Source organism: Cryptosporidium ryanae (genome assembly GCF_009792415.1).
Source record: "Cryptosporidium ryanae isolate 45019 chromosome Unknown contig_15, whole genome shotgun sequence".
In the NCBI taxonomy this organism is placed as follows: domain Eukaryota; phylum Apicomplexa; class Conoidasida; order Eucoccidiorida; family Cryptosporidiidae; genus Cryptosporidium; species Cryptosporidium ryanae.
In genome coordinates, this window is record NW_027125571.1 from 204,058 (window position 1) to 229,687 (window position 25,630).

Consider the following 25,630-nt stretch of genomic DNA (forward strand, 5'->3'; position numbering starts at 1 on the left):
GCCGAAATAACCTACAACAGAAACTAAAGACCCGCTTCCGCCATTAATTACAAACCCTAGGAATACAAAGACTTCCGTAAATCCTGCTCTTACGATTCTGTAAACGTAGACGCTGGGCAACTCAGGCTCCTCCGAAAATCCACTGTGCTGGCGGCAAACACAAAACCCCGTTGTCACCGCCAAAAAGAGGTGCGCGCCCTCCACCGGGACGGTCTGAGGACCACCTGGGACCGCACTGCGGAAACGTACGGGTTACGAGGATCGAACTCGTGATCTCTCGCGTGTTAGGCGAGCGTCATAGCCACTAGACCAAACCCGCTGCTGTGGTGGGCCGTCGGCCACAAGCTAATATGATTGAAATGGTTCTTGCCTACTCTGTTATGACCAGATTGATTCTCCAGAAGGGAAAACAGGCTGTTGTATTAAACAGAGTGTACATAAACCTTGTTTACTAAAATGATCGGAGGAGCTGAATTCCGATCACGTTTTTCCACGCCCATTGCCTGTACCCTTTTGCGATGTAAAATTGATCAAGGACTGTCCTCTTTGTCAAAGAGAAAAGTCCCGTGAAAACCGACAGGCTCTCCCACGAACTCGGAAATTTTAAAAAGAGATTTAAATTTGAATTGTAACCTGATTTTTTTGATTACCGTATATGCAATAAAGTTTGGGCGGCAAAACGGCTCTCTCTGCATTTCTGCAGTATAAAAAGATTGAGGCATTACACTCCTCCCCACAGACTGGTTATAATAATAATTCACTATCACTCGAAAAATAATAAATTTTTTTGAAGTGCTTAGAATGTCGGGAAATTAATTTTTCTTGAACTTGGCGTGAATTTTTGTTTGAATAATATAAAAATAGAGAGCAAAACTGCTTGCAAATACTCAACTTTGAATCGCTACACTAAATATTGGTTATTTGTAAAAAGCAGCTGTATATCCTAGGCAAGCAAGTTTGATTTAAATCGGGTTATATTTTAATTTGGCGAGCACTTGAATAAGGTATTATGTCATCTATAATTTCATCTCTAGGTTTTAGAAATCAGGGTAAATCAAATGAAAAGAAGAGCGATAGTGCTGCAAAAATAGTGGTCAATGCAAAAGATGATTTGGTTGAGACTATCAAGTTGTTACCTGAAGAAACAGGTTCTAGCTTGAACAGGGAGGAGAACGAGGAGATAAACTTTAGAAAGGAATGCATTCTTACGGAGACAAAGACACTCGAGTCTTTGAAAAACAACGAATTGGGTCCCGTTAACTCAAATTGGTTTGGGGAGTTTAGCAAGGATGGACTGATTTCCTGTATAGGAACCAACGGAAACATCAGAATATTGTCCGGTGACATTATTTTACTGAAACTCTACAATGGCTTAATAAAAGGAGTGGGTTTCTCGTTAAAAATTGAGTTTTTCTCAGGCGAAAGCAGTTTAATGTGTCCAACCTACACTGATTCACTTGGAAATCACTACTGGACTGTTAAAATGGAGCATCCGGGGTCTGTAAAGGTTTCTATTCATGTAACAAAGGGATTTTTTGACGATAATGTGAGTCTGGACGAACTGAACAGTAATTTGAAGCACAACTTTATAATCGTAGAACCAAAACTTTACATTAACAATATCTTTCTACCTAGTTCGGGCATATGCATGCAAACCTTACTTAGTCAGTGCTTGGGAAACATTAAGAACTGGAAGAGAAGACTGGAAATTACCTCTAAGTTGAATTACAATATGGTTCATTTTACACCTTTGCAGACATTCGGTCAGTCAGGTTCCTGCTATTCAATTGCAAACCAAAACGAGATATCCTCCTTGTTCTTCAAGAGTGAAGATGAGGTAGAGAAAAGAGGTGAAGACAATGCAAATCTTACAAGCAAGGAGTACACCAAGAAAGAGAAATACGAATTTGTAAGAAAGGTTATTTACGAATTGGAAAGCGACTACGGGATTCTGTCCACGTGCGACATTGTGCTAAACCACTCTGCTGACAACTCGCCCTGGCTGGTGGATCATCCGGAGTCTGGCTACAACATAGACAACTCCCCACATCTGAGGGCAGCGGTGGAGTTGGACCTAAGACTCCAAGAGTTTTCGAGAGATGTTGTAAATGGAAAGTATGCAAGCAAGTACGGAGTCGATAGAAATATAACAACGACAAGCCATGTTGACTTGTTGATTCAGTGTCTGAGAAGCGAGGTTTTGATTCCCTTTAATATGAGAGAATACTTCAAGTTAGACAAGAGCGAGATTATTTCAAATCTGAAGAACTCTGAAAGTGGAAGCGAGACAAAAGAGGATGAATTTTTGGAGGACATAATTGAAAGACTCGAGATAAACGAAGGTTCTTCCTTTGAGGACAGGCTTTATAATGTGATAATCCACTTCGTCTGCAGATTCAGGAACAAAGGAATCTCCGTTCCAGGTTATGTTTTTAGAAAAGCGAAAATTAATCGGGTTGAAGGCAATCTCACGGAGATACTAGACAGGATACAAAACAGACTATATAGCTTTGCGGAGGACATTGTGAATAACATTTGCGACTCGGTTAGAGGTTTGATTGTTTGGGAAAGAGTTGAGTGCAGCAAGGGTCCAATAGGACTGAATCACTGGGAGGCCCTGACTCCGAGATACTTCACTCCAATCAAGGACAAGCACGGAAGGACTCAATATTTGGCTAACAACGGCTGGGTTATGGGCTGGAATGCGAAAAAGGATTTTGCCTCTTCAGGAAGCTTTGTATACCTTAAGAGGGACTTAATTGTTTGGTCGGACTGCGTCAAGCTGAGGTACGGAAGGAAGGAATCAGATTCTCCTTTCTTGTGGAAATGGATGGCAGACTACTGTAGGAGCGTTGCTGAGGTATTCCACGGAATTAGACTGGACAATTGCCACTCAACTCCTCTGCACGTTGCTAAACACATGTTACGAGAATGCAGAAAAGTAAGACCAAATATCTGGGTTTACGCCGAGTTATTTACGGGCGATTACCAGGTTGACTTGGAATTTGAAAGAGTCCTCGGCTTGAATGCACTCATCAGAGAGGCAATGAGATCAGAGAGTCCGGGATCTCTTGGCTACTCCGTAAGCAACTATAGCACTGCTCCAATAGGTGGTTTGACAACAGTGCCTTCAATGTATCAGGAGGTGAATGTTGACAAGGACAAGAATGAAAAAGGAAACTCGAGTCTTCCGCCTGTAGATGGCTTCAAGCCACTCAAGAAGTTTTCTTGTCCTGCTATATTCTTTGACTGTACTCACGATAACGAGACACCATGTGAAATAAGAACCCCTATAGATACCTTGCCAACAGCAGCTTTGGTAGCCTCAGCAAATTGCGCTTTAGGGTCAACAAGAGGATTTGACGAACTTGTCCCACACAATATAAGTGTTGTTTCAGAAAGAAGGCTCTACCAAAATTACATCTTAAATATAAACGGCGACGGCATGGCATCATCTAAGAACGAGAACCGCAAAAAGGACATAAGCTTAAGATCTCGTTCAAACAGCTTGGGGCCTTTCGAAAGACTAGCGAGTAACTACTTGTCTGAAGTTTCGACCATAAACTGGGGTGGAGAGGGAAGTTCGACTAACAACACAAACATATCAACAGAGATCAATATAGAATGGAGACACCCTGCCACAAATGTTGAGATACGAGGTGACTGGGACAACTGGAAAGACGGGATCAAATTGGAGAAACACCCAAACGGCAATTTCGTAACCAAATTGTACATCAGGTTCGGGAAAAAGGATCAGAATGACGTTCATTTGGCAAATCAGGAAGCTAGATCCGTAAATGTGATATTCCCAACAAACAACCGGTTGCAGTTTGAATACAAGTACATAGTTGATGGGAATTGGGTTCATGATCCCAATTTGCCATACACTTCTGACGACAATGGGAACATAAACAATATCGTCACCTTGCTCAAAAGACAAAGGTCGATAGCCTCTTTATCAAAATGGAAGCACGGAGACAAGCTTCCCGGTATAATGGGAGCGAGAAAGACTTTGAACAAGTTACACCAAAGAATGTCAATCAATGGATTCAGTGAGTCTCATGTTCACTACTTGACTCAGGACATCATTATGGTTCAAAGATACAACCCGAAAATTCAGGAGAACATTTACTTTATAACTCACTCGTCCTTTAACATGGATAAGACTGACCAGTTACCTGATGTGGTAGTGCTGGACGGCTGCATTAAAGATACTATATTTGCAGGAACTCTGCATGTTCCAAACTATACACTTAAATACATAAATGACTCGGACAGAATACATGGCATAGACTCGGAATTACACAAGTATAAGAATCTTGAGGAAATATCTTGTGTCAAGTACGATGAAATCGGGAATCAGACCACCTTGAAATTGAAACACTTTCCTCCAGGATCACTTTTGATACTCCATACAATCAAACACAAAGGTTACAGCATAACCCAGCACGTTTTTGACGAATTCTATAACAACATAGCGACAGTGCTTCCGGGAATAATGAGCAGATTTTTGTACTCGGACAAGTGTCATCCGTCAGACGCCATTAACTTCATATTATTTAGCTGCAACAACGAAGAGCTAGATAGAAGTCAGGGAAAAAGAGGTGCTTACAACATCCCAAATTTTGGGGATTTAGTCTATTGTGGGATATATGGTTGTCTGAACGCACTTGATGTTGCAAGAAGAATGGAGGACAATGGCAAGAGTCATCCTTTTGTAGTTCACCTCAAACAAGGGTCTTGGTACATAGATTATTGCACAGAAAGACTTGCTGACTACACGGGTATCGGATCAAACGGACACAACAAGATTATTCAGTCTGAAATGAATTGCATTGGGGATATTGACAAACAAGAGAGACCACTACTTGAGTTGGCAGAATGGATTAAAAGGCAGTACAATTTAATTAATAAAGTGGCAAACATTTCGCTTGAGTATATTATAACTTACATTGACGCAATCTTTTCGTCTATATATAGATACATCCTATACTATATACTCAACAACGACAAGAAAGATATTTTTGACCAACTGGACCCTAAAACAGTGACTGAATTGTTAATTAAACACGATCCTCTGTATATTCATTTGCTGCTTGCGACGTATCAAATGTACTCCTACGTTCCCTCCTCACCTCTCATTTGGAGATCTAAGATCCCATCCATATCAGCGGGTCTCCCACACTTTTCTACAGGATTTATGAGAAGCTGGGGCCGAGACACCTTTATTGCATTTAAAGGGATACTGCTATCCTCCAAAAGATACATAGAGGCAAAGCAAGAAATTTTGGGAATAGCAAGGTTAATGAGGAACGGATTGATACCAAATCTCATAGACTCGGGTAACTCTCCGAGATACAATGCGAGAGATGCAACTTGGTTTTTCACTAATGCCGTTATGGAATACTGCAGACTCGCTCCAAATGGTCATGAGATAATGAACGAAACAGTTTTACTGAGATATCCAATATCGGTATCTGAAATATTATCCTTGAACCAAAAATACGCCTTTGAGTGGCTTATAGGCAAGTCAGATATAAACGCTACAATAAAAGAAGTTAGACTCAGTGACATCATTCACTTTATACTTACAAGACACGTTAATGGCATTAAGTTCAGAGAAGAGAATGCGGGACCAAAGCTGGATGAGCAAATGAAGGACTTGGGTTTTAATGTAGAAATCAGCTGGGAGAGAGAGACGGGTTTTGTTTACGGCGGAAGCATCCACAACTGTGGTACATGGATGGACAAAATGGGGTCTTCATATAAAGCAAGTAACAAGGGTGTGCCTGCAACCCCAAGAGACGGAGCGGATATTGAAATAATTGCACTCCTGTACTCAACCATATCCCAAATAACGCTTTTAGAAAAAGATAGAAAGTTTCCTTACAGCGGAGTCAAATACTCAAAGAGCGAGTTTATAAGCTATTCGGACTGGGTGAAGCTAATCAAGGACAATATTGAATACAGCTTCTACATCCCGAGCAAAGGCGAGATTGAGGGCAATGACAAATATAAAATAGAGAAGAAGTTCCTGAACAAGACAGAAATATACAAGGACACGTTTGGTTCATCCCACGGCTGGACGGACTACCAGCTCAGATGCAACTTTGTGGTCGCTCTTGGTGTTGCAGTAGATCTGTTTGACATGGAGCATTCCTCAAAGGCGCTCACTAGTGCGGAGAATTACTTGTTCACCCCAAATATGCTTGGAATCAAGACCTTAGATCCGTCAGATTACAACTACAGACCAAACTATGACAACTCCAACGACTCAGAGGACTACCATGTGGCTCACGGCTTTAATTACCATCAGGGACCTGAGTGGGTCTGGCCGTTGGGTTACTTTTTAAGCGCAAAATACGAAATACTCGTTGAAAAAAACAAGAAATTGGGATTTGAAGTCTCTAGGAAAATTGCGATTTACGAAACAATGAAGCACTTAGTGAATCACAGAGAGTATATAAGATACAATCAGTGGGGCTCCTTGCCTGAGCTTACCAATGACAACGGCTCTTTTTGCAAAGATAGCTGTTTTTCACAGGCCTGGTCAGTTGGAACTATATTATCCTTTTTAACATGTACGGTGGGAAAACGCGGAATATAGTTTGAGTTCTTCAACCAGCAAATGTGCCGGTTTATTCAGCCCGTTTAAATAAATCTCTAATTTTGTACTGCATTTTTCTTTGTTATTTTTGACACGTCATTGCCCCACAAATTGCATGTCCACATATATGCCAAGTCAAAATATAATTTTGCACTTTTGTTTGTTCATAGGAAAAAAAATTGGTTAATTATTAGAGTTTCAGGCATTCAGGGAGTGAATAATAGAAGATATCTCAACATAATAGGGTACAGTTCGATAAGAATAAGGAGACAAGATATTATGAGTATAGTAAGGATAAACAAGGATGAAAGTATTGATGAGATAGTGAGATTTTATGAAAAGGGTAAGTTTGAGATGGTTGGGGTTGAGAATTTGATATTTGAGAATCGGAAGTTTTTCCCTGAATAATTTGACTTTTACTGTCAATACTAAAACGAATGCGTTTTTTCAATCTTGTTTGAAAACCAAAGTCATTCAAACCCAGAAAAAGACGGTAGGTGTTGTTTTTAAGCTTTTCAGATGCAGAAATTAAATGTTTACGTAACAAATGAGTCCGCTTTAGAATCAAAGTCTACTGAATGAAAATATAAGGTTGAGAGCGAAAATAAGAAACAATTATGCAAGAAGCAACGAGGAGATATTGAACGGTAATTTTCTGTTCGCAACTCCACCTCCGAACTTGAGTCAAATAAGGAGGGTAAAGTTCCAGCCAAAACTGTCGCCAATAGCTCAGTCTCCGGGATCAGAAAGGGTTCCAAAACACTCAGCAGAGCGTGTTCAAACCAAGGACTTAAGGAGCGTCTACGTTCAAACAGAACACATCGAATTCGAGAAGGAGAATGAAAATAAACAAGAGAGCGGGTTTGAAACAGAGGAACCAAAAAAAGGAACGGGTAAATTGAGGGAAAAGAAGCAGATCTTCAAAATAAATTTGACGGATAAAATAGCAGAAAACAAGGGCAACTCGCAAAACACCAGTGCCGAAGGCGTGGAGTCTGGAGAAATGAAGGAGAACGTTAATTTAGAAAACAACTTAATCAATAACATGAAAAAAAAGTATCCGCTCAGAGAAAACTCAAGATGTGTATCATATAAGGTCCCCTCACTGAGGGTGAAATTAAGAAGAGACACGGAAAAACCAGACTATAATCCATTTAAGACACATGACTACTTTAATGCAAAAATGAAATAACTATATATTAAGGTTGATTAGTATATTGTACAATTCTGATTGTCTACGTTATTTGAAGGAAACAAGGCATGAATTGGTTTTCCTTCTGAAGCAGAGAACAAAAAATTGGAGTCTCTCCAGGAAACGGCGTTTCTTTTGTATACATGTTCAATGTCATTATCACTTCCAAAGTAATATGGATCGACAATTAGATATTGTATGGAATCTCCGCTTGAGCAGTTGCAGCCCTTGCATATCTGAATTCCCACGATTAGGTAGGAGCATTCGCCAAGATTAACAATAACAGGACTCCCAATTGTCCTAAAGTGATTCACGATTGCCTCATGGTCGTGAATGAAGTCCAAGACACCGATGTAAAACTTTATACACGAATAAACTCCAATGTAGAATGAAAGTAAGAGCGAAGCCTGAACAATTCCAAGAACCGTTTCAGAACCTATTTGAAGTTCAAAACTCAACTTATCTATTTCCTTAATTAACTCCTGAATTTCAATGATAGATAAAACGTGCTTGTTAGTGTAGTTATTAATAAGGTACCAACTTAATACCATTTGTATAGTTTTGTATGTACACGACCATTCAATGTCTTTGATATCTGGATCTTGATTACAGTGGTAGTAATAGAAATCACCTATTATGAAGTCCAGTTGATTACTTAGACACTTAACCTTTAGTACGTAAACTCCAGTAGTGCCACCATCAATGTTATAAACATAACACTCACGCAGTTGGTCGTGGTAAAATCCATAGTCAACATTCTGGCTGTAACACATCTCTTCTCGGTTAATATCAGCCAAGAGCTTTTCTCTGCCTGATTTGCGTCTCTCAGACTCTTTCACTTCAAGTTGGAGCTTCTGAATGATCCCAAGATGTGGGGAAATTATCTTATTATTGTAGCAAATGTTTGAAATAGACGTTTGATTTCCGTCTGAGATCTGTTTAGTGCTTCTTGGGATCAAGGCCAGGTCTTTTGAGATGAACGGCATTAATGGTTTAATATTGAAAACATCAGACCACCTTTTTCGGTGTCTTTTCTCCTCAATATCCCCATGAAGGAGTCCAGTGTTTAAGAGGGAAACAGGAACGGAGTACTTTGGGAGTTTGAACAGATAAAATCCAAATTGGAGGTCCTTTCTGCAGAAGAACAAAGGAGACCTGTTGAAGTATCTGTACCCAATGTAGTTGCATTTATTTATAAAACAGGTTCTTACCTGTTCCTTAAGTTCAGTGCCTGCCAAGCCGTCTTGTTCATTTAAAGGCGACAACCTGAATATGCAGGCCTGAAGATTCAGTGTTAGCTCCTGTGAGTTATCCTCGGACCCCTTTGTGACTTTAAAAGAGCTAAAAAAGTGGGGACTCGGCTCGTTTTTGCTTCTTGAACTATTATTGTCGGGAAAGTCCGTTTTGTCCAAGTCACGCGAAAAATAAACAGGAACTTGCAAAGGGAAGGTGTCACCGTCCCTTTTTCTTATTTTGTGATTAATATTATAGTAATAGACTATGTTGCTCCCCGAGCTTATTGAGAGGTTTGTTTTAATTATCTCAATAATGTCGCTGAGAATACCCAAGACTCCACTGGATTCATCGCTGTCTCCTGAGGGAAGCGGAAGAGAGATTTGGAACTCGGAGTTTGTAAAGAACCCCAATTCTGAATAACTATTTACTACACTCACTGCAGTATCTGGAATGAGGTAACTGTTTTTTCCCTCCAATGCAAATATTTTCAGCGAATATATCACAGAACTCAAGTTGAAAACTGGAAGTATGATAAAGTTAATAAATTTACTCGGGTCCCACAGACTGTTTATTTCCTCGCTTCTGTATTCGTTTATGATTTCAAACCACTCACTGTAGTCATATTTCCACTGAAAGATCCCCAAGACTGTATAACCTAATGGAAGAGTTACCAAAACGTCGTAGATGAAATCAACTATGGGTTTGTCCCAGTCATTGAGACTTAGCTTTAGCACATCTGATATTATTACCAATCTGTCATAACCGCGTTTTCCTCGCTGCACTTCCTTGTAAAACCCAATCACAAAATACATCTCGTTCATCCTCTCCCCCACCTCCCCCTCAATGATCCCCGTCCCGTTAAGTACAGAAATCAAACCCTCCAACACGTAAATCTTTGTTCTTTCCAGATCCTCGACTGTTGACATCTCGCCCCCCGTTCGCAGTAAACGTCGCTTGATATGAGAAGTCCCTGCAATCAGGCCTTGCCAATGTCATTTATGCAAGACACCACTCCCAGTATACATATACCTGTAAAAGAAAAACCTAATTCGCTGGAGGTATGTTGCATGCATTCACATGTCAATTTTGGCAGTATCACCTCTTCGTATACTTCTCCCTCCTTAGAGAAGTGAAATCGGACTGGACACTTTATTCCCAGATTTGCTGGCAATATTGTCAAAGAGGAACGACCCTCAGATTTCCCACTGCCTACACGCAGTTCTTTCATATTTCTTTCCCCGTTTTTTAAGGGTCTGGATACATTCAGGAAAAAGGGGAAAAGTGGCGCCATTCGTGCTATGAGAGAAATGCATGAAAATTCCAAGTGGGAACACATTATTGGACACAGGAAAGATGTCAGTTTTAGGAAGTTGCTGGAACTAGACAATTTGTATCTTTGAAATGCGCCGGACCCATCTCAGATTTACAACTCGCTGCGATCGGGTAAGTCTAAGGCCACGTTGCGCCTCGCCGAACCCGAGAGGCTCCCGATAATTAGGACCACCGGCTTCACGACGACAAAGTACACTATTCCGAGCCTCCTCGCCACAACGTAAATGCATACAGCGATGAAGAAATAGAACGAGCACCATAGGGAGAAGACCTCTCGCTCGTTCTTCCTTTTGATCTGAGCAAACACAGAGGTGTTCCTCTCAAGCCTGTCCTCGTACTCCTTGTAGTTTAAATTTGTCTGTGCGATCGCATTTCTATCATCTATCAAAACCCGTTCCGAGCGGTGAAATCGCTTCACCTCCTCCCTCATCCTGTTCCTCGTGCTTTGCAGTTCGAACTGCAGCTCCTTTGATTCGCTGTTGTCGCCGTACATTTTCCGCAATTGCTACTCGAAAACCACTGTCTCCGTTCAACGTCGAATCTTCTATTTAGGCAGTATCTCCTTCCGACCTAGCTATTCCCCTTGGCCTGGCCCGGATCCTTCTTGATTGAACAGAACCCTTGCCGCCCGATTCAACATTTTTAAATTCAAGTGGAGGGTAAATTTAAAAAGAGCTTCTCTTCTAAATAATTAGAATTGTGTGGTTTAAGTAGATTTGAAGCTGTGGGAAGGTGCAATTTGTTTGAAATTGCTCCTTTTTGCCACGCCTTCTGAGTTTCCTTCCCAATTTCTGAGAGCCACAACTAAGCACTTGCTTGGCACAGCACAGCTGGGAACTTGATTGTAGAGTGTTTGTTTGAGGTCCGAACGGTCCGCTTTTTGCAGACAAAAGTTTAACTCTTTGAACACCTGGTACCATCTAGGTAGTGGCGTCATTGCTGTTCACATATATACTGGACATTACGCCCCTTTGGCGACGCTAGGCCTATGCAACTTAAACAAGACAATATGTTGGAACTAGAAGTGGCCAAGTATGCCGACCCTTCGCTTCACTTCTACATCAAAAGGATTGAGTTCCTGGACCTGTCTATCAGTTTAAAAAAAATAGACGTGAGGAGGCTGCACTCGCAGAGGAATGAAATGAATTCAAAAGGTACGTTTTCTCTATACGTTGAAATGCTGTTAATTATCCGTATTTGTTGAAAACCCAATATGGAAGTGAGGGAGCTCAGAGAAGAACTCCACTACCTGCTTGAGTCGAACAGTTATGTGGGAGAGGTCATCAAGGTTATGGGAAGAAACAAGGTTTTGGTTAAACTGAGTCCGGAGGGAAAGTTTTTGGTGGACATAACCAAGAATGTGAACATTTCAAAGTGCACTGTGAACACAAGGTGAGTTTAAGGTCTTGGATGCGCGAAAGGAGTTTCAATTCACTGTTTTCATTTCTCTACCAGAGTTGCTTTGCTGAGTGATTCGTTCAAGCTGCACCGCATTTTTCCAACAAAGGTTGATCCTTTGGTTTCTTTGATGAAGGTGGAGAAGGTCCCCGATAGCACTTACGACATGGTTGGAGGCCTAGACGAGCAGATTAAGGAAATAAAGGAGGTGATAGAGCTTCCCATAAAACACCCAGAGATATTTGAGAGTTTGGGGATAGCACAACCAAAGGGCGTTTTGCTTTATGGTCCTCCAGGAACAGGAAAGACGCTTCTTGCAAGAGCAGTCGCACACCACACAGATTGCACCTTTATTAGGGTATCCGGTTCAGAGCTTGTCCAAAAGTACATCGGAGAGGGAAGCCGTATGGTCAGGGAATTGTTTGTAATGGCAAGAGAGCACGCTCCTTCTTTAATCTTTATGGACGAAATCGATTCAATAGGCTCCCAGAGAACGGAGGGTGAAAGCGGGGACACTGAGGTGCAGAGGACAATGCTCGAATTGTTGAATCAACTAGATGGATTCGAGTCGACTCAGAATATAAAGATTATAATGGCCACCAATAGAATAGACATACTCGATGATGCCTTGCTCAGACCGGGCCGTATAGACAGGAAAATAGAGTTTCCGAATCCAAACGAGGACGCTCGTCTAGAGATCCTTAAAATTCACAGCAGAAAAATGAATTTGGTCCGCGGGATCAATTTGAGGAAGATATCACAGCAGATGAAGGGTGCCTCTGGAGCCGAGTCGAAGGCAGTGTGTACGGAGGCAGGTATGTTTGCACTTCGGGAAAGGAGAAAACACGTCACCCAGGAGGACTTTGAGATGGCGGTTTCGAGAGTAATGAAAAAGGACAGCGACTGGAATACGAGTCTCAAGAAGTTGTGGAAGTAACGATAAGAGTGGAGTCTCTTGTCGTTTAAAAGGAGCAGGAGACACTGTATAGAGACGAAAAGTGCAGACGAGAACACAAAGAATTACCTACTTAATTTTCTGACTGGCGATGCAACACGGTCGCTTTAGTTTCTGTATATTAGGCATTAATCCTCCATTTCAACGTCTTCAAACATAAAGTCCATGTTTCTCTCGTTGCTCCTGGAACCGCTGTTCTCAGACAAGCAAGCGTTGTTTTGGTTAATACCAACGTTATTGAAGTGAACTCCATTTTTGTTGAAAGCAAACAAAAGTCTGAGATAGTCGTCTATATCCACCGTGAACCCTCTTCTTGAGGACAGTCCCGTTTCCTCCAGGATGTTAAACACAAATACTTTAAATGGCAAGTTAGTTTTCTCAAAACCCCTTAAGTTGGACCATATGTTGTAGTTGTTCTCCAGTGTGCTCAAAACGGTATCGTTATTGAAATTGGCCCTGATGGTTTTTTTTTTCCTTGAAAAACATATCCTCATTAGACCGTCCCACTCCTGAAAATCAACAGGAATTTTGGTCTTTGCAGGTTCGAACTTAACCACCATTGAATTTACCTTTGGGGGGGGATTGAAACTCCCGGGCGCAACCTTGCAAACCCTCGTTACCTTACTGAGCAGTTTAGTGTTTACTGTCAGTCTGCAATAGTGTTTGTCCCCCGGCTCCGCTAATAGTCTAAGCGCGAACTCCTCCTGAAACATCAGCACTGCACACCTGTAACTCGCTCCCAAAGACAGCAATCTAAACACAAACGGGGACGAAATTTGGTATGGTAAGTTTGCCGTACACACGTCAAATTCTCCCAATGGGCTCCTCAAAGCGTCCCCCTCTCTCGCCTCCAGGTTGCTAAATCCAGAACCCAGCGATCTCTTTTTGACCTCAGCAACCATTCTGGGATCAATGTCGAAGGCTACTACTCTTCTGGCCAATGGCAACAATCTCATTGTTAAATTCCCCGTTCCCGGACCTATCTCTAGGACCGTGTCCGTAGGCTTGATCTCCGCAGCATTTATTATTTTGTCCAGTATCCCCGTATTTTTCAACAAATGCTGTCCCTTCTTCTTGTCCAGTATAACATTCACAAAACTGGACCCCCTGGCGACACTTTCTCTCTTCTTCTTTATGCACAGCCCCGTCTTTATCACCCTTTCCGCACCTCCGGTTGGATTCGAGCTTAAGTCACTGATTCCTATCTTCCTGGGTCTATTTCCAACGCTGCCGAGGTACTCCTTCCTGATAACCACCATGGTCTCGGCTAAACAACTGCTTCTGGTCAAAGGGATCCGTCTCTGCCTTCGTTAATCTTCCGCCCGAATCAGACTCCGCTTCCGTTGATTCCTTCTCTGGCGTCTATTTCCTCGCCTGAAACCACCTAAAAGCGAGAACGTGCGCGCAAAACCCGCTACTCACCCTTCAGACAAACTGGTCTGCGTCTCATTCCACGAGATTCCCAGCCTCAGTCACATCAATGTCCGTCTCGACTCTACCTCTCTTTTTTCTCAAGGCAGCCATCTATAAATGACATTAGGACGCCGCCCGCCAAGCCAACACCAGCACCTAGAGCAACATACGACGTCTCGTCTACGCGGCAAGCAGGGTTCCGGTCAAAGATTACAGTTTGAAGGGAGGAGAGTTTTTTTAAATTTTGCGAGATTCGCGGATAAGCAGTTCTTTCTTGAGCGAAGAAGAGAGCTGCGGAGACACAGAGGCGTATCTGGATAAGTGCGACTTTACGCTTAGAGCACGGAGCATTACTCGGGCGCGGACTGCGATAAAGCAAAATGGGAGGAAGGAGAGTAAAGAAGGGGACCAGGGGAGACAGTGCTATGTTTATAACGAGAGCGCAGGCACTTAAGCGTCTCCAGGTATCTTTAGCCGATTTCAGGAGGTTGTGTATACTGAAGGGAGTATATCCACGTGAGCCTAAGAAAAAGCTAAACGGGTTGGACAAGACCTACTACCACTCGAAGGACATAATCCATTTAAAGCACGACCCAATACTTGGCAAGATACGTGAGTTGAAGGCGTTTTTGAGGAAGTACAAGAAGGCAATGGGAAGAAACGACCGCACCAAGGCCAAAGCGATGATGAACAACAAGCCCGTTATTACCTTGCAACACATAGTTAAGGAGAGGTATCCCTGTTTGGCTGACGCTTTGAGGGATCTGGATGACGCCTTGTCTACATGCTCATTGTTTTTGTCGTTGGGAGCCAGTGATGAATACGGTATCTCCTCTTCGCTAATAAAAACGTCATCCCAGCTGGTAGATGAGTTTATGTATTTGGTGTCCGAGTGCGGTTTTTTGAGCAAGTCTTTTATTTCAGTGAAGGGTTTCTACTTTCAGGCCCAAATTCTTGGAGAGACAATAACGTGGTTAATGCCACACCAGTTTGCTCAGAAAATCCCTGATGAAGTCGACTTCAAGGTAATGTCGACCTTCTTGGAGTTTTACCACACTCTGCTTAAATTCGTTAACTTTAAACTGTACAAATTGAACAATATGACTTATCCTCCGTCCATAGATGACAGCTTGCTCAACAGTGGTGCGAGATTCCTCTCCTTGAGCTCCTATAATCTGTCAAAAATGGGCGATAAGGATGGGGATCTTAGTTTCCCTTTTCCAAACAGTTCTGAGACGGAGGCAAGCAAAAGGATATTTGCAGGTTTAACGTTTTTCGTTTCCAGAGAGGTTCCTCTCATACCCGTATCTTTCGTAATTAGATCATTTGGGGGGAGAGTTGGCTGGGAAGGCGAATGCTCCAAAATCAAAAAGGATACAGACAACATCACTCATTTTGTCGTGGACAGACCTATTGAATTCCTCAAAAAGTCCATTAAAGAGCATCCAAATTCCGAGTTCATACAACCACAGTGGCTATTTGACTCGACCAACGAGCTGATGAAACTGCCCGTTCGTCCCTATTATCCGAGCGAGAGACCTCCTCCACACCTTTCTCCTTTCGTGGACGACAGTTCCCAGGGTTATATCCCAGCACAAAGACAGATATTCGACGATCTGAAGCAATCGAGCAACCTTGAAAAAAGGAACTCGCACTCCGGCGACTCCACCGTCGCAAATGACTCCTCCCTCGATGACGACTCGGACCCAGAGCTCCAACAGGCAAAGGAGGAGGCGTACTTTGAGTCGATAGACAAGGAGCGTCTGGATAACGGCCACGAGTGCGAGGACAAAGATGCCTCCCACGCAAACAGGTTAGAAGAAACGAGGCGGCTCGTCAAGAAAAGAAAAGAGGAGGAGCAAAGGGAGCAGCGAAGGGCCTTGCTCAAGAAAAAACACAAGAGACTGTTGCAGAGAATCGAACACTCGCGGAATGCTCTTTCAGAAAAAGCACAGAGACTGGAGTCCCGCAGAAACGGACTCGCAAACTAATACTGTCGTCCGAAGCCGCGCTCCTCTTTGTTCCCCACTCTCTGGTCTCGGAATTCCGTCAACGACGAAGTAATGCATGTCTTGTTTTCATGCAAACCCCACCTGTATACACACACAACACCCTTTAGTGTCGTCAGTTATAGAGTAAAATAGCCGTTTCACTGAAAGTCTGTCCGCTTTCGCGTCTTCTAAACCGCACCCCTGTTCTTTTTATTGCGTTTCTCCGGGTGCTCCTTCCACTCTTTCGCCTCCAACAGCACATCTAAATCCAAACGACCCCGTCCCCATTCGTAAGCCGGATTTCCCGCCAAACACAGATCTTAAATTTATTTATTCCCATGCAGGAGCAAAGAGGAAATAAGATAGGAATTAAAAAAGGATAAGAGCTTTGAGAATTAGCCTAGCCGGTTAAATATTGTATTTGAGATCAAGTTGCGTTTTTTTTGTAAGAGTTCCCGCATTTCCAACAGCTTGTGGAGCGAGGAACAGCGAAGCAGTGCAATCAGCGAGAGAACATAGTAGGAACGATGGTGAACTACAAGACGAGTCCACTGCTTTCGGAGTGGAGAGCCACGCCGCAGGGCCCGGGTGCACAGACTGAAAAAGAGGAGAAGGCCTTGTCGAGCCTGAAGCAGTTGTTGGAGGTTCAGAACAAGGCTGCCGAGAATAAGTTGAATATGGAGAAGCAAAAGGCAGCGAACCTGGCCAATGGCACGGTGAAAAAGCAGTCAACGTCGGAGGTCGTTTTTGATCGCCTCAAGCACTTCGCCTCCTCCGCCTTTAAGAACAGGGAATCGTGCGTAATATCGACCTCTTCTTCACCAAACAAGAAGGGGAAAATAATCAAGACGCGCTTGTTGTTAAAGGGCCCGTTGACTCCGTATGAAAAAGACTGGTGCTCAGATGCCTGCCTGCTGCGTTACCTCAGAGGCTATAACCTCAAGGTCATAAAGTCGTTTGAGGCCCTGGTCAAGACAATACACTTTAGAAGGAAATACGCTCCTCAATTCATAAATCCACGAAGCATAAGCAAGGGAAACGGAGTTGAGGGACTTATCAGATACGGTCTGGACAAAGAGGGTAATCCGTGCATCTTCATGAGGGCGAAATACAGCGACTCCAATATTGACGTCTCGCTCGTACTTAATTCTCTCCTTTACTCTATGGAAAGGGCGTGTCTGTATTCAGACCAGGTGCTGAATGGAAGCAATAAGATCAATTTGATAGTTGACTTTACGGGTTACAAAAGCAATCAGCAGCCTCCCGTTTCCCTATCCTTGAAATTCGCAAAGGCAATGGTAGATCACTATCCCGAGAGACTTCACAGGGCCTTTATAATCAACCCTGGCTGGTTTTTCAAGGCGGTGTGGGGCCTGATCAGTCCGTGTATTCCGGGGAACACTGCCGAGAAATTCGTTCTAATTGATCCAGAGTCAGGCGGAAAGGAGAGCTTTAGTGCGCTAAGGTCTTGCGTTCCGGACAAGTATCTGGACAAGGAGTGGGGAGGCGAATGCGAGGAGGTGTTCAGCGCTGACGTCTACTGGGAAAAGGAGTTCAAAGAATTCGACAGTTTTTGCGACTTCTGTCAAAAGAACTTCTATTCCCCAGAAAACCCACTTCCTGTCATTTTGGATCCAAACGACGCCAGGGCTTTTAAGACCCAAAACCCCCAGGGTCCTCAGGGCGAGGTCCCTCAGCTGGCCGTTGCTCTTCTTGACGACGACGAAATCGATCCCAACGAACCCGTAGAGGACGGAGGACACCAGCCGGGAGAGCCATCGAATCCAAATCTAAACCATCAACAGTCGGACGACATCGAGGAGAACAACGATTTTGACGTAATGGACGAAACCACCACGCAACAGGAATGAACGGCAAGGCTATGAAGACTAAACAAGGTTAATTTCCTCCGCTAAATGAACTTGCCTACATAAAACACGTGATCCTTCGCGGCCTCTGTCAACAGTCCGGCTAAGTAACGGCACCAACGATTCTGTTAGACGTCAACCCTGTCGCCTACCTTTCACCTAGCCTCGAACGTTTTAGATTAGTGTCCCGCCTACCTACTTGTTTAACTCTTTTATGCATAAGGAAACTAAGGCCTCGTGCTGCCAAAGGCGCGTTGTCGTGTGGGGCGTACCAGACTCGACCAACCCCGCCTAAAATTGCGGGTTGTCTCTGGAAGAGACCGACTTCCATACGAATGTCCCGTCAGGTCCGTCTTCCAGTACAATATTAAGCTTCGCGAGCTGTTTATCGCGAACCTGGTCGCAAATGGACAAGAGCGAAAAGGAGGAGTCCAGAACCTCGTCCACAAAGTCCTTCTCCGACCTGTCCGCGGCCTTGGGGTTCGCCTTTCTCTCCTTTTTAGCCGCGCTTAGGAGTTTCCTGGACTCGCCCTTAACGTGACTCCTGAGGCCGCCAATGACCTCAACATAGTCTCCCAGAAGGTGCTCCGCAGCCCCTTCTCCTGACAGAGAATCGTCTCCGTATGTAAGTCTGTCCTTATCGCTGCACAGACCGAACACAAACAGAATGCGATAGACGAACTTCGCGCACCTGTTCAGCAGTGTGTAGGTTATCTGCCCGTCTGTCTTGGAGTTCATGTAAGTGTTAGCCTGCGACACCAGCTGCTTTAAAGCTTGGATTGCGTCCGGAGTGTTGATGTTGTCACGCAAATACTCGTCGACCTGAAGACAAAAAAGTTAGTTGTAAAAGCGACAGAGCCCAGACCAAACTCGCGTATCTCTAAATCCCTTTTCCCGATGTCTTGTCCGTGTATGCATGTCAGTACCTTTCGCCACCTATTGTTTAATTTGCATGCAGGTGCCTGCTTGAGAGCAGTTTGTAGGTGAAGAGCTCAGGGGCGTCACGATATGTGGGACAATTTGAGACCTAATCGCAACACACTTCACTCCGAATTGAATGAAGTGTCCAGTCTCCACCTGCGCCAATCAAACTCGATTGGCTTCGCTGTAGCAAGCTCTTAGTGCCTAAAAGGCCACAAGCTCGGAACCGAGTCCGAGGGCCTTCTGGAGTGGAATCTTGCGCGGGAAGGAACCAGAAAACAGACAGTCACACATCCGAGTCAACGCGCCCACAAACCCGCGTGCGCGCGAGGTTGCCTCCGTCTTGAAGCATGCATGGGCTGTGGGATTCGCCCAAAATACGGCGTGTCTGTTCCGTCTCGTCAGGCAAACTTACCAGCTTGATAGAGTTCTCGATCTCGACCCTCAACCTCTCCCCGTCCTCGTCGTTCCTGAGTGAAGATCCCATGGAGGAACTCCTCAAACGGGCCCTCACATTGGCAAAGAAGTTTATGAATATCTTGTCGACGGCAATGGCCTCTTGGAAAGACGTCTCCGGTGAGTAATTCATGGGAGTGTCCCACTTGTGCAGCAAAAACAACATTCTGGTCTGTCTCGGCGAGTACACCTTGAGGACGTCCCTTATGGTGGTGAAGTTCTTCAGACTTTTCGACATCTTAGAACCGTGGATGTGCAAGTGACCAGAGTGCAGGAAGTAATTTACCCACTGGACTTCGTCATAATAAGCCTCAGTCTGGGCAAGCTCATTGTCGTGGTGCGGGAACCTCAGGTCAATGCCTCCGCTGTGGATGTCTATCGGAAAGCCGAGGGTGTGGGACGCCATTACGGAGCACTCAATGTGCCAACCCGGTCTTCCCCTTCCCCAAGGACTTTCCCAAGACGGCTCGTCTCCTTTTACTTTCTTCCACAGAGCAAAGTCAAGTGGACTCCTTTTCTCTTTGTCGTAGAGACCTGTCTCATCCTCTCTCGAGGCAGTAGCGACGCTGCTAGGTTCCATTCTGCCGTAGACATGCTTGTTACTGCTTCTGAAAGCCTCTACGTCGAAGTAAACGCTGCCTTCAGACTCATACGCGTACTTCCTCGAAATGATCTTCGAGATAAACTCTATGATCTCGGGAACGAACTCGGACACTCTGGTCACGACGTCTGGCAGCTTGACATTCAACTGCTTCATGTCCTCGAAAAACTCCGTCTCGAACTCCCTAGCGAGATCCAAGTAGTTCCCCCTGCCCTGTTCCTTGGATCTGTTTATGATCTTGTCGTCAATGTCCGTTATGTTCATGACCAAGTTAACGTCGTACCCAAAGTACTCCTCAAGCACCCTTCTGATAACGTCAAAACTAACGTAGTTCCTGGCGTGGCCCAGATGAGCCGAGTCGTAAACCGTCGGGCCACAGGCGTACCAATTCACTCTCTTGGAGTTAACTGGAACAAACTCGACCTTCCCGCCAGTCATGCTGTTGTTCAGAACGAGACCCGTGGAATAAAACCTTCTCCTCTGGGAATCCGGCCCATTGGAGACGGATTCGTCCGAAACACGCTCGGTTGGATGGACCCAGTCTGACATCGTCGACTCCCAGATTCCGCTCAGATAGAAGGCAAACCGCTCCCTCGCCTCCGAAACGAAGATTGGCAAGTACGGCCTCCAAACGAAGGAAAGAGGCGACTCCGACGAAAGTAACCTCTGCTCCCCCAGCTCAAACTACTGCGACCGGTGAAACACAGGTGGGTATCCTCCGGTCTTCTGTTGCCGTTTCTCTCAAACTAGCCGCAAACCCAAAAACACAACACTTGTCGTCAAATACTCCTTGCTCTGGGTTTTCCGCTCTGCAGGCCTCCGCGGCCTGCTTCCCGCGCCTTCCCACTAAGGGAAGGAACCGTCTCAAGCCGCAACTTGCCCGCCATCTCGGTTTTTTGTGAGCTGTGCCAGCCAGCCATGCAAAAGTCGCACAACGGAGAGGGGAGCGAGACACCCAGAAATGAAGGTTTTATCCTCGAGACTGTTTGAGAGCGTCAGACTGAGGAGCACGCTTAGCTCAAAGAAAGAGTCCAGGGTGTGCGTCGCGGAGGGGACGCTTCGCGAAACCAAGGAGCCGCTGGAAGTGGTGATTAAGATGTACCTCAAAGAAAGGGTGGTGAACTACGAGCATCTACTGAACGAGAAGAAGGTTCTGGAACACATTAGAGACGGCACCGGAATGAGCAAGGAGGAAAAGACTCACTTTCCACACCTGTAAGTCAACCCAGAGAAGGTGTCACGAGCGACAAAAGAAACACGCATGCACGACAGCTTGTGAACACAACGGAACTCCTCTTCATTGATTGCCTTTAGACACGACACTTTGGTTCTTGAGGACAGAGAGACGGGCGAAACGTATATTTGTCTTGCATTAAAGTACCTAAGGGGGTTTACACTAGACAAGTATTTGAGCAAGAATAGAAGCGTCTCTCTTTGCTTTTTCAAGAGGAAGCTGATTCAGGTACGACAACATCGACTCGCTTTCTTTAAGACAACCACCCACTTCTTGCCTCACCCACCAATTAAAGATAATCGAATCACTGGGAGCTCTGCACAGGGAGAACATAATTCACCGCGACATAAAGTGCAGCAACATCATGCTTGAGGAGGAGACGGACAATGTTGTTTTAATAGACATGGGTTTGTCTAGAATGCTGGAAAACAAAAGTCAGAGACTGGACGAGTTCTGTGGGTCTTTCCATTCAATGGCACCGGAGATGCTTTGCACGGAGAAACCTGACTACGGTCTGAGCTACGACTGGTGGTCTGTGGGGGTTCTGACATACGAGGTGTTGTTCGGGTAAGTGAAGGGACTGTGTTTCTCAACTCAAATCAAATAACTTAACTTGCTTTGCCACTAATCAATGGCTCGTCCACTGCGGAAAAGAACTCCGCCGTTCGGCTATCATCCCGAGGAGAACAAGTATTTGCTGAGGAGAATAAAAGAGTCTCCGAGGTCGCTGGTCTTTTCGGAAATGGAACTAAGGGAGTCCCGAGTTCTCGAGGCGAGTGAGATTCGGGATTTTATCAGCGGATTGCTTGAGACAAGGGAAAAAGAGAGACTCGGGTTTGAGCGTGACTATGTACAAGTGCTGAGTCACAAGTGGTTGAACGGTTGTGCGAAAACCCTGCAGGAGTGACACGACTCAGGACGAAAACACTTTCCTTACCAAGGAAGACATTTGTCTCAGCTCGTGGAAGAACTGTTTGTCTTTAATCGAATTATTTGAGCACTTTACTGCAAATCTGATGTCTCCCCAGTAGCGTTTAATAAAGAATCTGACGTCGCCCCCAAAAACCGTTTTAAACACTTTGACTGCCTTCCGAAAGTGCAAATTGGCCTGTTTTCGATTCTGTTTTGCCGTTCTCGTCAACACTCCGAGAAGGAGATACAGCGGAATTACTGTCTCGTCTTTGATTCTGCAGTTTTCTACCAAAAAGTGAATCCAGTGCATAGATCTCTCAAAGTTTTTCGAGTGAAGGTGATCTAAAACGAGACCGGATACCACCTTAGAGACGTCGCTGAAAACGAGTCTAGGGGAGTCTCCTGCAACGGAGGTAAAGTGGTCCCTAACGATCTCCTCTGATAGCGCGATTCTCTGCTCGAGATTCAGTCTTCTGAGCGAAATGAGGGAGCGCGTGTCAAACAAGGAGAACCTCGGATTGTTCCTTTTCGAAGCCTTGATTGCCTGGCCTAAACTTAAATTAGGACCGCATTGTTTCACTTCGTCTCTGCATCTGCTGCACAAACACCAAAAATTGAGTTCACAGTATCTGACCCAAAGAGGATCGCACATGTGCTCGTTTTCAATGTAAGATATAGACAGTGTTTCTCCGGAAGAGATGTTTCTGGAAGCTCTGAAGACGGCGACAGTGCCGATGTAGAAGCGAACCACATTTGGTTCGCATGAGTGGTCGAAACGCGACGAGTTCAGAAACAAGCCGTTGACGTTGAAGCTCTTTGACCACTTGAATGCAGTTCTCCAAGTCTCAGGAAGCATGTTCATGCTCATTTGGTTAAATTTAACCACAAGATAAAGTCTAAGTGCCTCTTTTAGCTTCGTGTTCGCGAGCGACGCGCCGTCCGTCCCACAAAACTCGCAGATCTTCGAATACGGTATCTTGCAATAGCAGGACTGGGCTCTTATTTTGTCTACATCCGTTTTGTTTCTGGGAAACATTCTCCTCGTCCTAAGACGCAACTTCGCGTTCTTCTCGCACTTGGTTACAAGCTGCTTCCATATACACAGGGTTGCGTCGTCCGCGCTCGTATTTACGTGGATGACGTCCCAACAAACTGCCTTTTCAGATATCAGCAGCTCGCCTTGGGCTATTGCCTCGGACGCCTTCCAGCAACTTGAGCCGTTCAGCCTGGAAACAAACATCTTTTCGCTCACGTAGCCGCAAATGCCCCTGTTCGTCAGCGAGTTATCGAACCTCGCGTAAGAGTCCCTTATCTCCGTCCTCGAATCCTTGTCCTTGGTCTCATTGTACAGAGTCTGGAGCCCGGAAGAGAGCCACCGGTCGCTGCTCATCTCTCTATGCACGCTGCTTCCGCAATCCTAAAGCGCTTCTCGGCAAACGGAACGACGAGGCCAGAGCCGCTGTAAGGACAACTCCTGCAGCAATCGGGCGTCCGTATCCTGTTCGAAAAGCGAAACTGCATTTTCCTGAAGTGGCGGCACGCGGGCTTAATGTTTTAATTGCGAATATTGATTGGGGCTTTGGCGGGTTTGGGTGGAGTTTCCGTGCTGTTTGAAGCAGGACGCAGCGGAGCGGAGGCAGTAGACGATCTGGACTTGTTCTTTGAGCGACTCGAGGTCTTTGAGCCGGCAAAGTTTGCGTTTCCTTGTTTGTTAGGTTGCAGTTGGTGATATATGTGACGGGTTTTGCGGACTCTGGTTGCTCAAAGATGTCAGCTTTTGGGATGCCGAGCGACTTGCTCAAGTACTTTCAACCCCGTCCGCAGTTGCCTTACATACCTTACAGGAGGAAGAGACCACACAGGGCGTACAGCGGTGTCTTTGATTTGCTATCCGAAACTCCTGACTTGTTTGAGAAGGCGGCTCCCCCGACTCCCGAGCCGTACGTTGACCTTAAGCAACGGAAGGAGGCCGAGCGGAGGGCGAGAATAGACAGGTACAACAAGGAGCTGAGGGCCAAAGTGGCCCTGTACAGTCCAAACGAGGGCGGTTCAAATAAAACCAAGGACCCTTATAACACAATCTTCATAGCCAGACTCAATTACGACACTACTGAAAGAACTCTCAAAAGAGAGCTGGAGGCTTATGGGAACATTTTGAGCATGTTCATGGTCAAGGATTTAGATGGGGAGCCAAGAGGCTACGCTTTTGTTGAGTATGAAACGGAATCTTCTCTCAAGGCCGCGTACAACAGCCTGAACAAGAGGGTAATCGACGGCTGGAAGATTTTGGTTGACGTGGAGAGGGGCAGAACCGTTGAGAACTGGTTGCCTAAAAGACTCGGCGGTGGGAAAGGCCAGATTAGAGGCATTGAGAAAGTTGAGTCCAGAAAAAGAGGAGCCGACTACACGGAAGATCGCCATAGGAAGAGAGCCAACTTCGGAGGAGGCAACCCCGCATACAGAGGCACAGCCGGGTTCGGCCACAATAGACACAGGGAGCAAAGAGGCGGTAAGTACCGTGAAAACGGGTTCCACAATTTCAGAAGGTAACACCAGCCAACCGGGTGTTTAGGGAGGCCCGAGGCAAACGGACTCGCTTCTCTTGGCCAGGACGCGAAGAGAATAAGGCGCGCACAAGTTCGATTAGGGGTTTCAGACTAGACTTTAGACTTGTCAGGCCACGGAATGCACGTTCTTTTCCTTTACTGTTGGGCAAATTCAACCTAATTCCAGATTTGTTGCTTTGCCGTTTTTCCCCCTTGGGTATTACCGTATTACTGGGCGTGTGCATATGGGGTAGTGGAATGTATACACACAGATACATGCAATTTTTAATTTAAATACTGGCACACTGCAAGGCCAAATTTCACTGCTAGAGGAAATCCCCATATAAGGTTTAAACCAAGTAGGCCATTTGATGCATGCACGTATTGCGTAGTATGCATTTACGCACAATAAAGGTGGAAAATAAAATCAGAGCACATACGGTGTTGTTGAACTGACTCGAAACGGCAGGGCTTTAGCTGGGAAGGTTACAAGCACCACTAGGTTTGACATTGATGTCCTTTTTAATTCAAATAGATTTGGGCGAGGTTGCATTCTTTTTAAGTATCATTGATAACAGCGAGCTGTGGGACGCTTTTCAAAGTAACTGAGTTACGCGAGAGAAATGAGAGCAAGCACTTTAAATGCGATATTCCTTGTCCTCGCAGTTATTTTAATGCTCAGGACCGATGGTTGCCTGGGTTCTAGCGGAGAGTTAACTGCGATAAGTTCCAAAAACGAGACGGATTCTGGCGTTGGTGCTGACGACAGCGGTAAGGAAGACGAGGAAGAGAAGGACGGCAGCGGCAAGGAAGACGAGGAAGAGAAGGACGGCAGCGGCAAGGAAGCCAAGGAGGAAGAGAAGGACGGCAGCGGCAAGGAAGCCAAGGAGGAAGAGAAGGACAGCAGCGGTAAGGAAGCCAAGGAGGAAGAGAAGGACAGCAGCGGCAAGGAAGCCAAGGAGGAAGAG

At 45.1% G+C, this 25,630-nt stretch overlaps 11 protein-coding genes across 11 annotated transcripts; 7 read left to right on the forward strand and 4 right to left on the reverse strand.

Annotated features, from left to right (window-relative positions):
- Positions 1-1,009: 1,009 nt before the first annotated feature.
- On the forward strand, positions 1,010-7,794 carry FG386_000671 (Gdb1p; the record flags this gene model as incomplete). The annotated part of the gene is made up of 5 exons (XM_067340015.1): positions 1,010-6,581; positions 6,810-6,950; positions 7,078-7,100; positions 7,170-7,703; positions 7,750-7,794. The coding sequence occupies 5 exons, from the start codon at positions 1,010-1,012 to the stop codon at positions 7,792-7,794; spliced, it is 6,315 nt and encodes a 2,104-aa protein (XP_067195694.1).
- A 22-nt stretch (positions 7,795-7,816) lies between these two features.
- Positions 7,817-9,961, reverse strand: FG386_000672 (uncharacterized protein; the record flags this gene model as incomplete). The annotated part of the gene is made up of 1 exon (XM_067340016.1): positions 7,817-9,961. The coding sequence occupies one exon, from the start codon at positions 9,959-9,961 to the stop codon at positions 7,817-7,819; it is 2,145 nt and encodes a 714-aa protein (XP_067195695.1).
- A 63-nt stretch (positions 9,962-10,024) lies between these two features.
- On the forward strand, positions 10,025-10,435 carry FG386_000674 (uncharacterized protein; the record flags this gene model as incomplete). The annotated part of the gene is made up of 2 exons (XM_067340018.1): positions 10,025-10,093; positions 10,286-10,435. The coding sequence occupies 2 exons, from the start codon at positions 10,025-10,027 to the stop codon at positions 10,433-10,435; spliced, it is 219 nt and encodes a 72-aa protein (XP_067195697.1).
- Positions 10,436-11,508: 1,073 nt separating this feature from the next.
- On the forward strand, positions 11,509-12,702 carry FG386_000675 (uncharacterized protein; the record flags this gene model as incomplete). Its single annotated transcript, XM_067340019.1, has 3 exons — positions 11,509-11,521; positions 11,588-11,759; positions 11,823-12,702. The coding sequence occupies 3 exons, from the start codon at positions 11,509-11,511 to the stop codon at positions 12,700-12,702; spliced, it is 1,065 nt and encodes a 354-aa protein (XP_067195698.1).
- A 146-nt stretch (positions 12,703-12,848) lies between these two features.
- FG386_000676 (uncharacterized protein) lies at positions 12,849-13,979 on the reverse strand (the record flags this gene model as incomplete). Its single annotated transcript, XM_067340020.1, has 1 exon — positions 12,849-13,979. The coding sequence occupies one exon, from the start codon at positions 13,977-13,979 to the stop codon at positions 12,849-12,851; it is 1,131 nt and encodes a 376-aa protein (XP_067195699.1).
- Positions 13,980-14,513: 534 nt separating this feature from the next.
- Positions 14,514-16,124, forward strand: FG386_000677 (pescadillo containing BRCT domain; the record flags this gene model as incomplete). Its single annotated transcript, XM_067340021.1, has 1 exon — positions 14,514-16,124. One exon carries the CDS (start codon positions 14,514-14,516, stop codon positions 16,122-16,124), a length of 1,611 nt encoding a protein of 536 aa, XP_067195700.1.
- A 527-nt stretch (positions 16,125-16,651) lies between these two features.
- FG386_000678 (Pdr17p-like Sec14 domain containing protein) lies at positions 16,652-17,995 on the forward strand (the record flags this gene model as incomplete). Its single annotated transcript, XM_067340022.1, has 1 exon — positions 16,652-17,995. One exon carries the CDS (start codon positions 16,652-16,654, stop codon positions 17,993-17,995), a length of 1,344 nt encoding a protein of 447 aa, XP_067195701.1.
- A 288-nt stretch (positions 17,996-18,283) lies between these two features.
- Positions 18,284-20,519, reverse strand: FG386_000679 (cysteinyl-tRNA synthetase; the record flags this gene model as incomplete). The annotated part of the gene is made up of 3 exons (XM_067340023.1): positions 18,284-18,635; positions 18,684-18,814; positions 19,329-20,519. The coding sequence occupies 3 exons, from the start codon at positions 20,517-20,519 to the stop codon at positions 18,284-18,286; spliced, it is 1,674 nt and encodes a 557-aa protein (XP_067195702.1).
- Positions 20,520-20,931: 412 nt separating this feature from the next.
- FG386_000680 (uncharacterized protein) lies at positions 20,932-22,067 on the forward strand (the record flags this gene model as incomplete). The annotated part of the gene is made up of 5 exons (XM_067340024.1): positions 20,932-21,185; positions 21,285-21,432; positions 21,500-21,771; positions 21,859-21,927; positions 21,977-22,067. 5 exons carry the CDS (start codon positions 20,932-20,934, stop codon positions 22,065-22,067), a joined length of 834 nt encoding a protein of 277 aa, XP_067195703.1.
- A 50-nt stretch (positions 22,068-22,117) lies between these two features.
- FG386_000681 (SET domain containing protein) lies at positions 22,118-23,506 on the reverse strand (the record flags this gene model as incomplete). Its single annotated transcript, XM_067340025.1, has 1 exon — positions 22,118-23,506. One exon carries the CDS (start codon positions 23,504-23,506, stop codon positions 22,118-22,120), a length of 1,389 nt encoding a protein of 462 aa, XP_067195704.1.
- A 377-nt stretch (positions 23,507-23,883) lies between these two features.
- Positions 23,884-24,625, forward strand: FG386_000682 (U1 snrp Snp1p RRM domain containing protein; the record flags this gene model as incomplete). The annotated part of the gene is made up of 1 exon (XM_067340026.1): positions 23,884-24,625. A coding segment is annotated over one exon (742 nt), but the record flags the coding sequence as incomplete, so codon positions are not given.
- Between the last annotated feature and the right edge of the window lie 1,005 nt (positions 24,626-25,630).